Source organism: Sminthopsis crassicaudata, chromosome 4 (genome assembly GCF_048593235.1).
Source record: "Sminthopsis crassicaudata isolate SCR6 chromosome 4, ASM4859323v1, whole genome shotgun sequence".
Classification (NCBI taxonomy): domain Eukaryota; kingdom Metazoa; phylum Chordata; class Mammalia; order Dasyuromorphia; family Dasyuridae; genus Sminthopsis; species Sminthopsis crassicaudata.
In genome coordinates, this window is record NC_133620.1 from 140,990,718 (window position 1) to 141,003,066 (window position 12,349).

A 12,349-nucleotide genomic window follows, 5' to 3' on the forward strand; every position below is an offset into this window, starting at 1 on the left:
TGCTAAGTACTAGAAATAAAAAGAAAAGCAAAAGATAATCCCTACTTTCAAGGAGCTGCCAATCTAATGGGGAAGAAAACATAGAACAACAATGGTCAGACAAGATATATCCCAGGTAAATTGGAAATAATGAATAGAGAATAGGCACTAGGATTAAGGGGATACCTGGAGAACTACCTAGGCTCAAATGCTATCTCTAACTATATGTATGACCTTGCTCAAATCACTTTACCTTCCTGACCACCATATTTTACAAATAAGGAAATGAGCCCAGAAAGAAAGATGAAATAACTTGCTCAGGGTCAGACCCAGCAAATAGCAGAGAGCAGATTTGAAGCCAACTCCTTGGATTCTATATTTAGTAGTCAATCACCTGTTTTATTCTGCTTTTGATTAATTACTTTATGATAGGGATAGGAAAATTACAAAAGCAATATTGTCCCCAACTTATTTATATCCCATTTTTCATTTTTGCATGTAAAAAAAACTTTCTGCTAATAATGGGCCACACCTTTGTAGTGATTATCACTCCTAGGTCCTTAAATATTTTACCATTACTTTTTATTCTGGAAACAAAATTTAGTAAACACACACACACACAGGGATACACAGACACATACATACACATGCACACACACACACAAATGAGGAATGGGAATTAAAAAGTTTGAATTGTAGACAAATCACTTAATTTTTGGACTTCAGTATCCTTATCCATAAAACCAGATTCCTGAACTAAATGATTTTATGTCATACATGGGTGTGACCCATTAATATTACTTTAGGTTGATATTTTGGGAATTTATTTATTGAGTTAATGTTTGCTCCAATAAAAAAGGAATATGATATATTCTAGTCATTCCCTGTCACTTCAGAATGTTTACTAGAACCCTTCTGCAATCACTTACCTGCTTACCTCAGGGAATAATCTTATCAGTATTTCAGGTTTTCTCTGCCAACCCACCTAGTGACCCAGGAATTCATCAGTCTTTTGCCTCTTTTTGTATCCCAGCTCTTAACACAGTGCCTAACACATAGTATGTACTTAATTAATGTCCATTGATTGATTTATTATTCATTGCATATTGCAATACTTCTCTTTTGTACTTACCATATTTTCACCAGAATTGGAGTTACTTGGATATACATCTTTTTTCCCTTTTTCAGATTTTGAACTTCTTGAGAGAAGAGTTTGAATCACAGTTATTTTTGAGTGTTCAATGCCAGATCTATGACTTGTACACAGTAGACTTTTATGTTTGTTGAATTTGAATGACTATTTTGGTTTGCCATAGCAGATGAGTTGGCATGCAAAATATCATTCTACATTTGTTCTCTAAGCTTATGTATGATAAAAGAAGAGAAAATTTACACATCTTCTGATGTGAATCAGCTTTCATATAGATAGCATGTTTTTAGCCTAGTTAAGGATGGTAGTTTTCATTCCTATTCCAATTTGGGTTGCTCTGATAAGGTGGCAATATGCCAATCAGTTTCATATGTGTTGAAGTTTTTATGAAATGAATTAACCAGAAGCAGGAATGTTCTCTTCTATTTATGTAGGGGAACCTCCTACACATAGGTTATTATTAAAATAAATTTTAAAAGATTTAAAATGCTAGTGAGTTATATTTGGCACCTTTTGTCTATTTGGGAGATTTTTAGTTTGCAAAAAGGAAGAATAGGGTAAAAACAAGAAAATTGAGAGGGGAAATATTACTTTTATTCTAAGTATATTATTCTGGACTTTTAATGAAGGACAGTCTTAAGATATACCTTAAGCATTTTTGACTCAACTCTTTCTAATTGTCTTTTGATTGTGTTTGTGATATAAATTAATCCACTTGGAATAACATTTAATTAAAAATTTTTAAGTCAGAAGAATCTAATGATTTATCTGACTCTAAAATATTTATTAGCTTGTGTCATTCTGATCAAACCACTCAATCTCTCCCTCAGTTTTCTTATCTATAAAATGAGAATTTTAATAGTATCTACCTTCCAGGGTTTTTGTGGAAAGAAAACTTTTCAAAGTGTTTTATAAATGTTAGAAGTAGCTAGCTCCTTTTAGAATGTTTAAAATCATGTCTTTATGGCATGCACTGGCTCTGTGACCCTGAATAAGCCAATTATCCTGTCAGTATTCTGCTGTTTAGTAGAGCGAGTTTTCTCAGGTGAGGATTCCCAATGGCAGTGAAATCACAAGTCTTATTCTTATCTTTCCATCCTGTCATAAAATGCAAACTTGATAGTTAGTGGACAGAGATTATTAAAGTTTACTACATTCTTGGAACTGAGCTAAGCCCTGGACATACCAAGAAAGGCAAGAATACGATACCTGCCTTCAAGAATCTCACATTTCAGTGCAAATAATTAGTATGTACAGGATGTACATTGTAAATCAGAATTTCAAAAGGAGGACACTAGCAAGGGAAAATGAAGTTAGAGGAAACCAGAAAAGACCTCTTGCAGAAGAGAAGATTTGAACTGAGTTTTGAAGAACACCAGAGAAAGCAGGCAGCAGAGGGAGAACATGTTTACCAACTGTTTCCACTTATAAAATGTCACCTAGAAAAATGATCATCATCGTATTACCATCATAAGCTAAGACTATTGAATATCTACAGTTTCTGTTTTATTACTTATAATGTCATGAATTTTTATTCAGGATTTTTTCCGAAATTTACCTCACTGGATCCAGCAACATACGACTATGAATGATGCTGGCAATTTTCTTATTGAAACATGTGATGAGACTGTTTCTCGAGACCTTAAACAGCAATTGCTTTTGTTAAATGGGCGGTGGAGAGAATTATTTATGGAAGTAAAACAAGTAAGTGTTTCTCAGCCATTTAAAATTATTAGTATGTTGATCATACTGTGTTATGTTTTTTAAAGCATTTTGTAATTTTTCTAAGGAGTATATCAGTTACTAAAGTTTGCCTGTATTTGCATATAATTGTTATAGCTTCTTTTCTAATCTAGAATGCTTTATTATTCTGAATGCTTTATTATATTGTAGAAATGACAAAATCATCTACAAGTTTATTTCAGGGAACTATTAAATATGAAAAATTCTTTCAAGATCGAAAGTCTTTGAGCACTCCTCCAAAAATGGATGGTTTTCTAATGACCAAAATTCAACATTCATCCACCATCATAAATAAAATATTTTGGCCATAACAATTCATCAAATTATCTGCTAACTTATACAGAAATTATAGTCTAAATAGGTGAGGAAGACACCCAGAGTTATTAGGGACCCATTTCCTATGAAGAGAATGAGGGAACCTCTACATGTTGTAGCATCTCAAAAATTAATAGATGTGATTGGAAAAAATAAGTCTGGTGGACAATGGCATCCACATAAAGATCCAAGCTAGTACATGGAATGCTAGACAACATGACAAAGCCAGCAATTCAGAAAGGCAATTTATCTAGAAAACCAATCCTGAAATTGAGAGCTGAGTCTGAGACAAAAAACCCAGAACTCGAGGAAAATTCCTAAGTTTTATAATCAGAAATAAGACTAAACAAAAGGATAGCACTAGCAATGTTTCTTATATGAACAATCTATAACTTATAGCCATGACCCCTCTTATCTCAGTTATTCCCCTGTAAGTATGGTATGAGACAACATGAGTAAAATCACATATCTTTTGAAATATTGAAGAAATCTTGATTTGTATTTGGTTACCATCCTTTTCCTTTCAATTGCTTTGTTTCAAGGACACTAGAAATATAGATATATTTAATTTAAATTTAAGTAGGTGATTGAGGCATTTTCCTTATCCAAAATGCCCCATATCCTAAAATTTGTTTCATTTATTTGTCTAGTAAGCTCTTAGTTTTAGGAGTTACTCTTTCTCATCTATGGATAGTAAATTATTTCCTGCCCCAAAATTTTATCATTTTTATGACACAACAGAATTGAACCCATTGATTTTTTTCAATAAAATTTACAAGAGAATAATGATTTCTTGGATTGTTGCTTAACAATGTTTTTACAATATTGTACCTTTGTATTTTTCTTTTTTCTTTTTTTTTTATAGTATGCTCGTACAGATGAACTTGACCGGATGAAAAAAGAATATCTAGATAATGTTACCACTTTATCCGTTTTTACTGCTGAAGCCAATGGCAAACTTTCTGAGCCTTTAAATGTTTCTTTTCTTAATGTCAAGATCTTATTTCAAGATTTAGAGGTGAGATACTTTTTTGTGACATGAAAAAATTTCAAATCATCTAGTTTTATGCACATCTCCAGTTCTTCCCTCCCTTTGCTCAAGTTTATTATAAAATATCTCTTTAGCCTGTCTTCTACACATCTGCCTTCCATAAGTGTTTTGACAATTACAAACCCTGGGGAAACTATCCTATGCTATTTCATTTTTTAGCTAACAAATGTTTCTGGATAAATTAGGCCATGAAACTCTGCCAAAAAGGTCCAATAATCCATCCTTATCACTTCAAGGAAAGTATTCCTTCAAAGATCACAAACTTTGAATTACCAAAGTTAATAGTCTTTTTTTTTTTCTCCTGTACTCATCTCCACCCACCTCCCCAGGCAATTGGGGTTAAGTGACTTGTCCAGGGTCACATAGCTAGGAAGTATTAAGTGTCTGAGCCCAGATTTGAACTCAGGTCCTCCTGACTTCATGGCTGTTGCTCTATCCACTATGCCATCTAGCTGTCCTTTGTACTCATCTTTTTAAAACATGTATATAGATATGCAGCATTTAACAGTTTTATATATGTGTGTGTATGTATGTCTAATTTTGGTCAGGCAATCAGGGTTAAGGCTTGACTAAAGTCAAAGAGCTAGGGATTGTTAAATGTCTAAGACTAAATTTGAACTCAGGTCTTCCTGACCTGAGTGCTCTATCCAACTGTGTCACCTACCTGGCCCTCAGTATATATTCTTGAGGTTCTGTTCTCAGCCTTCTTTCTTTGTATTCTCTCTTGGTGATGTTATCTGCTTTTACTAATTCACTTATCACCTCAATGCAGTTGATTCCAAAATTTATGTCTCTAAGCCAAATGTCCTTAATGTTTTGTCATATCTGTGATTCTCATGACAATCTGATGAAACCCATGGACAGACCTTCTCAGAAGAATATTTTTTACTATATAAAATAAAATATATAGAATTAAAGGAAATAGTTTATACTAAAATATAGTCATTCTTGTTATTGTTAATATTATTTATATATTATTATACTATTTACTTGGAGTGTCCAATGCTATTAGATTCAATTTAAAAAACTTTTTAAGCAGCTACTATGTGTGGAATGGTGAAGAAGATATAGAATTTAGATAAGAGCCACAGACCTCACTCTTTAGTTAAAGATATTATACCAACTTAGCCACAATACTGAATAAAGCAGTCCAAGCAGTGCAAAACTAAGTACTTTACAGCATTTTAATGGTGAAGATTTTTAAAGGTAATCAAGTATAGCTAGATGGTGCAGTGTCTAGGTGGTGGAGCTCTAAGCCTGAAGTCAGGAAGATCTGGTTTCAAATATGGCTACAGAACTTACCATGTACATGCCCTAAGCAAGTAACTTAACTTCTGTTTCCCTCAGTTTTTTCATCTATAAAATAAGCTGGAGAAGGAAATGGCAAACCAGTCCAATATCTTTGCTAAGAAAACCCAAATACTGTCCTGAAGACTCAAACACAACTGAACAACAATCACAGCACCAACAAAGAAAGTACTGGGAGGGTTTTGTGGAGATGTCATTTAGATTAATCTTTAAATTCAGTAACTAAGTAGGGAGGAAAAGGACATTTTAAACTTAAGGAACAATATGAAGAAATGTGAAGAGGAGAAAAACATAGGGTGTGTTGGATTGGGTGACAGTGAATGGCCCAGTTTGGTGAAATATAAAGTAAGTGATAGGAAGTAATAATGAATATGGCCAGAAAAGTAAGATTCCATTAGACTATCAAGGACTGTGAAAGCTATATAAAAGACTTTGAACTCCAATTGATTGCCAAATAAAGAGGCACTGAACAGTTTGAGAAGAGAGGAGTCATGATTGGATTTATGGATTTAAGTGAGGATTAGTCTGTCAGAAGCTTGAAGGATAGATTTGAAGGCAGAAAGAGTACAAATGGTAAGAGATTTAAGACAGATGGTAATGAATATTGATTCTTAGTTTGGTCTCTGTGGGCATAGAGAAGAAAGGATAAATTCAAGATATATTGTGAACTGAATCAACAGGACTTAGTGACTTATGGCATAGAGAAAGTTGAGTGTAACAAGAATCACAGCTAATACTGTTTAGCTCAATACTTTGCATGTAGTAAATATTCAATGAGATTTTTAAAATTAATTCCAATTTTCTTCTCAGCACACTATAATAAAGCAGTCTCATATGATCATTCAAATTAATTCAGAAGACATTCTTTCTGTCTTCTTTTTACTCTGTCTTAATGCCACATGGATTTGTTTTTATATCAAGCATGATACATATAGGTTAAATTGTTTTTACTCATGTCCATCTGATGTCTTGGATGCCATCTTCACAGTTCATTAAATCTTACTTTAGTTTCTTCATTGATGATATCATCTCCCAGCCTATACTTAGAGAAGAGAAGGCTAATAAAGATAAAGACAAAGAAGGGGAAACCTTAGAAATAAAAGAAAACTGGCTATATAAAGGTCAAACAATAAATGGAAGGGAAAAAATGATAAATAAGTGAGTGCACAAAAGAAATAGAAACACAAGGTAAATATACAGCCAAATGTTGCTGCTATGAGTCAACTTCTTCTTCTTGTTGGCAATGTCATTGTAGCCAAGACAGATTTAGATCAGATCATCAGCATAGAAGAAGTTAATGTGAAGCTTTGAGCAAATGCCCAGATATAAAGAAGCAGCCTTTGAACTCTACTCAGAATTTCAACACATTTGCTGTTATTGATTCCCAAAATGCAGATGTGTATCATTACCAAAGATAATTATGATATTTTTTGATCAGATTGATGAAGCAGTGGCAGATTTGATGAATGTATTAAATTATAACCTGAATTATAACTCAGAAGTGTTTTGCATTGTATCATTAAATTTACATAGGAAACAATTCTTTACAAGTCCAGGCTGCTTTGAAAGACTTTGAGGAAGTCATAAAGAAATTTCTAAGAGGTGCTGAAGATTATGCATTATATTCCCAGGCATTGACAGATCAGCAACCAATTGATAAAGCTGATGAAATACATGGCAAATGTATTAACTTGGAAGTATACGATGCCACAAATATGTTCACAATGGTTTGCTTCAGCTTTGGTGGAATCAAGGTCTAGAAGAAGGCTAGGAACTTATTATGAGGGCCACTGAAATTGACAAGTATGAAACATATGAAACAAAGGGAACTAGTGGGATACAGAAAGGCAACATGGATAAGGCCATAGACTTGTTCAACAAGGCAATTAACATTGCTCAATTTGAAGTTGAAATGGCATAGCTTTATTCACTTAGGGATGCTACTCCCAGAAATATGGATTAAAACTTCATACATTGCAAAATAATTGGGAAAGGAAAAATGACCTTTTTGGACATGACCACAGAAATGGTGAAACTTCATTTTTCCATTTGTGGGGCTTCTCATTTGCTCTATGTGTTAAGTGATTGTTCAAGGAAGTTTGCAGTGTGGAAATTTATTCCTTAATGCAACAGCAAGGAATGTCTAAAATAATGGGATACACAAGAACAAGGAAAAAGGAAAAGAGGAAAGTGTTTACATATGCTCACACCCACATTTTCCACTATTTGGTTTGAATAATTTTGAATAGTGCTATAAAATAGATTTCTTTTCTATGCAAGTAATCCCCATGGATGCATTATTTGTTTTTCAAAGAAAAAAATAGTATTTTTTTTTAAATTAAATTGAGAGAGAACCTTAAACATCACGAGAGATGCAATGTCTTTGTCTTCTGTTTTACTCTGGGAACAACCTGGTGGCAGTTATTGACCAGTTTGATAATTTTTCACAATGACACCAATAAAAGATGAGAAATATAAATAGCTTTAAATGTAAAGCAACCATAGACTCCTATAATAAACAATTCAGAAGCAAAAATTTGTTTGAAGGACTTGTAGGCTGGAAGACACAGAAGATAACTAATACCTAGCTAGCATTGCTACTGTTAGGGGTGTAGACCACTCAAGAGGTAAAGAAGGTGGGTTTTAAGAACTGACTATTTTCTTAACTTGGTACTGCTAGATTTAATGGTGTGTATATATTTTTAAGAAATTCAAATGTTGGGTTATGTATATACTCTAAATAAAAATGGAATGAGTTGGGAGAACCATTTAGGGTTTTCTTAGCAAAGATTCTGCAGGGGTTTGCCATTTCCTACTGCAGTTTATTTTACAGGAAACTGAAGCAAATAGGGTTAATTAATTTATCCAACTACACACATTTAATAAGTATTTGAACTCAAGAAGATGAGTCTTCCTGATTCCAGGCCCAACACTCTATACTCCCAAACCACCTAGCTACCTTACACAAAGTAGCTACTTAATACATATTTGTTGAATTCAAAGGAATAGAATTGGATACTAAATAAATATGAACCCTTTTGGTAAGTAGTCAATTAATCAACAAACATTTAAGTTGTTACTATGTACCAAGGTCTATTGCCATGTATCCAGATTACAGGGAATAAGTTAAAAAAAATTAATGTGAGAGACAAAGAATGAATATACTCATTAGAGATAAAAACAATTCTAATTGGGGAGACAAGGAGTATAGTAAATCAAACTTGTACAAACCTATCTTTAGATAAAGTCACAAACATTGATAGTAATTTTTTTTTCATTATCCACTTTAGTAGTTTAAATGTAAATTTTACCTCCCACATAAGGATAATTTTTTTATATATTGTTTCTACATGAATGTAATAAATCACAGCCTTTAAAATGGGGAGGAAGATTATCTCCTAAAGTGCTCATTTTAAAGATTGTTTTTACATTACATTACAACATTTACAAAAATATCTGAAACAAATATGTGTTTTAGAAATATAAATCCAGTTGCAGCTAATTTGAGCATTTTCTTAGAGGCAATTCATACAATTGAAATCTCAGGTTTTCATGCTACTTTTAAGATATGATATCTTTGTTTATTGATTGATTGACATGAATCTTGGTAATGAGTGCTTGTGACTATGGGGCCCTACAAAATTTTCTTAAATGCAGAAATCTTTAGAAAATAATTTGATTTCTGTGGTATGCTTAGAAAAAGCTGAAATACTTTTATTCCTCATGTTAAAAGAATCAGCTATTTCATATTAATGATTTCTAATAATGATCCCTGACAGTGATGTGTGTTAAGATTCCTTTCTGATTCCTAACCCCCATGAAATCCAATGGGAGATATCCGGGCTCTCCCAGCCCCCATTGGATCTGAGCTAACTTGGGCTGTCTCAGTCCCCATTCTAATGATCTGCTCAGGTTTCCCAATCCCCACCCCAAGCACAAACAGCTTCCTCCTTAGCTAAAAACCCTTTGAATTCTATTCAAATTCTAGCCCTGGTTGAAGCTCAAGCCAGAGGCCAACCTGGGACTCCACCCAAGAGCCCCTTCAGATTACCAAAAGCCCTCCTGTTATAAAAGGGTAAAACTGGAGTCCACTCTTTGCAGAAGTCCCAACATGGCATCCTTACACTGGCCATGTCAAGGATTTCTGCCCACTGGTGCCAGCCCTGGCTCTGGTGTGTTTCTACCTTTTAACCTTGCTTCCAAACCTCACAATAAACCTCTTTTATCAATCTAGGATTTTGGGTCTGTAAATTCCTTTACAGAGGATTCTTGTGCCACTACTAGACCTCATTTAATTCTGTATTCTTGTGTCAAATCCAAAGGGGTTGCAGGGGAGCTCTATTTGACTCCCTGTACCCCAAACCTGCTACTAGAACTCAATTAAATCTAATTTTATTTAGATACTCCTTATCTAATTCTCATCATTAGGATATTAAACAGAAGATGCCTGTGATGGAAGCACAATACAAGATTATCACAAGGACAGCACAACTTATTACAAAAGAAAGTCCCCAAGAAGAAGCCTGTGAAATACTTGCAACTCTGTCTGGACTTAAAGATCAGCTAAACAAGGTTATCAATAAAGTTTTCTGTTTTTTTAATGACATTCACAGAGTTCAAAAAATGCCAACCACAGTTGCTTTCATTCTGTTTTTTAACACTGTTATATAGGACTAGTGTATTCACTATTAAATTTAAAAATCATTAAATAGAATTTTTTTGTTTCTCTCTCCCTCATATATTCACATATATTTTATATACAAATATGTATATATGTACATTACTGTATATGTATTATTTGCATATTATGTGTATATATTTAGGTATCATTCTTATATCACTTTAAAGTTTTAAAAATATTTTTCTCATAATATCCTTGTGAAGTCTACATATATATATATATATATCCATCTATTTATTTGTAGTAATTATATAGCTAACTCAAAAAAAAAATCCCACAATTATAAGGCACAGGTATATAAAATTGTAAAATATATAAAATTCTTTTCTCATACCTTCTGTTATCCTCACAAAAATCCTACTAAAGAAGTAACAGAGACTGAAAAAAAAATTTTTTTTTCAAGCAGGGTCACATAACAAGCCGCATCTATATCCAGATCACCCTGTATTTAAAATCCAGGTTTCTCTTTACTACCACTCTATGCCTCTCCAATAGATCTCCTCAGAGCCTGGCTCTTCTATGTTTGTCTGTGGAGCCTCAAGGAAAGTACTTTACCCTTGCTATTATATTATTGAGTTGTTTTAGTTGTATGCAACTCTTCATGAGCCTATTTGGAATTTTTTGACAAAGCTGTTGTAATGATTTTCCAGTACATTTTACAGATGAGGTAACTGAAGCATACTAAGTTAAGTGATTTACCTAGAGTCACACAGGTAATAAGTATCTGAGGCTGGATTTGAACTGAGGAAGATGAGTCTACCTCTTTCTGGCCCTGAAATCTATCCACTGTGTCACCCAGCTGCTCACATTACCTTTAGTAGGTATCTAATTAATTCAGTGCAACAGCTTTTATTATATTAAGGACAGAATGATTATTATTTTTTTTAAATTGACTTGTTGAAGTGACTGCCTGTATCAATTTATAATCAAGTAGTAACTTTTAAAAATTTTATATAAGAAAGAACTTTGGAGGAAGGATGAGAAGAGAATGAATATAGTGTAGAAGATGCCCACATCTGGCCAGTTTCTGGATGACACTAAAGTGTCAAGTATCCTTAGAATGTTTTACAAGCTATATTGATGATCTTTAAAGTAATTTGTTCTCATTCTGCTGTTTTTGTGTCAATGAGCTCTATCCTTGACTTAGGACATAATGTAACTCTTGCAAAACAATGCAAATGCTTTTCTTTCTTCCCAATTAGACTTTGAAAACTTTAAAAAGTTTTTTTTTTTTAATTTTGAAAATGTTTTAATCAGAATAGTTTTCATACATCATAGGAAGTATGCTCAATTTTTAATCATGTTATCAATTAATAGTAATAACTAGCATTTATGTTGGACTTTAAGGTTTGCATCGTGCTTTCCATGTTATTACATTCAACCTTCACAATAGCCCTGTGAGGTAGTTCTATTGTCCCCATTATACAGATGAGGAAACTTAATGACAGAGTGGTTTATATGGTATTGAAACAAACACTTGGAAAGTAGAAAAGTAGGCATATATGGATTTGGAGTGAAAGGCCTGGGTTCAAATTTTGTGACTAATTAATTTTTATAATCTGTTCTTGATGAGGAGAAAATGAGGAGGAGTAAACTGTGGTCTAAACAAAGATGGGTCAGTTCCTTTTCTCTCTTTCCTTCCTTCCTCAAAGTAACCAATGGCGGGTTCGGCAGCAAAGGAATTTGCTACTTAATGCCGTATGGAAACATAGTCTTTATTGATTAGAATGGAAACACCGGAGAGCCGGTGGACAAAATGGCTGCATGGTACAAGGCCATTTGCAAAGAGAAGATCCCCAAGTTCTCTCTTTTATACAGTGATATAAATAAGATAAGGACTCTCTTGTTATCTTTTGGGGACAGACAGAAGTCTCTTTCCAAAAGGAATTTCCTGATGCCATTTGGTCTATCTAAGCAGATTAGAACAGGGGGCTGTAAAACCCTGGCCACCTCAGATAGCCCAAACTAGTTTGACCACATCAAAGTCCAAGTCCCAAAAGAAGTTGGAGATCAAACAAGGAATATGAAGGGGCTACCGCCCTCAACATTCTTATCTATTAAATGAAGTAATGATCTCTGATTTGAGGTTTGCAAAAGAAAAGATGTATGAATGCTTTTGTAA

The 12,349-nt window shown here is 33.6% G+C and overlaps 1 protein-coding gene and 1 pseudogene across 20 annotated transcripts in view; both read left to right on the plus strand.

The window, feature by feature from the left end:
• Positions 1 to 12,349, plus strand: part of SYNE1 (spectrin repeat containing nuclear envelope protein 1) — a 571,419-nt gene that overhangs the window by 195,541 nt on the left and 363,529 nt on the right. For all 20 annotated transcript variants that reach the window (XM_074309511.1, XM_074309493.1, XM_074309505.1 and 17 more), the window contains 3 exons: positions 2,669 to 2,833; positions 4,053 to 4,205; positions 9,975 to 10,118. In XM_074309511.1, the coding sequence (XP_074165612.1) occupies positions 2,669 to 2,833; positions 4,053 to 4,205; positions 9,975 to 10,118 (462 nt within the window). The remainder of the gene's footprint in view (positions 1 to 2,668; positions 2,834 to 4,052; positions 4,206 to 9,974; positions 10,119 to 12,349) is intronic.
• On the plus strand, positions 5,221 to 9,955 carry LOC141565846 (mitochondrial import receptor subunit TOM70 pseudogene; annotated as a pseudogene).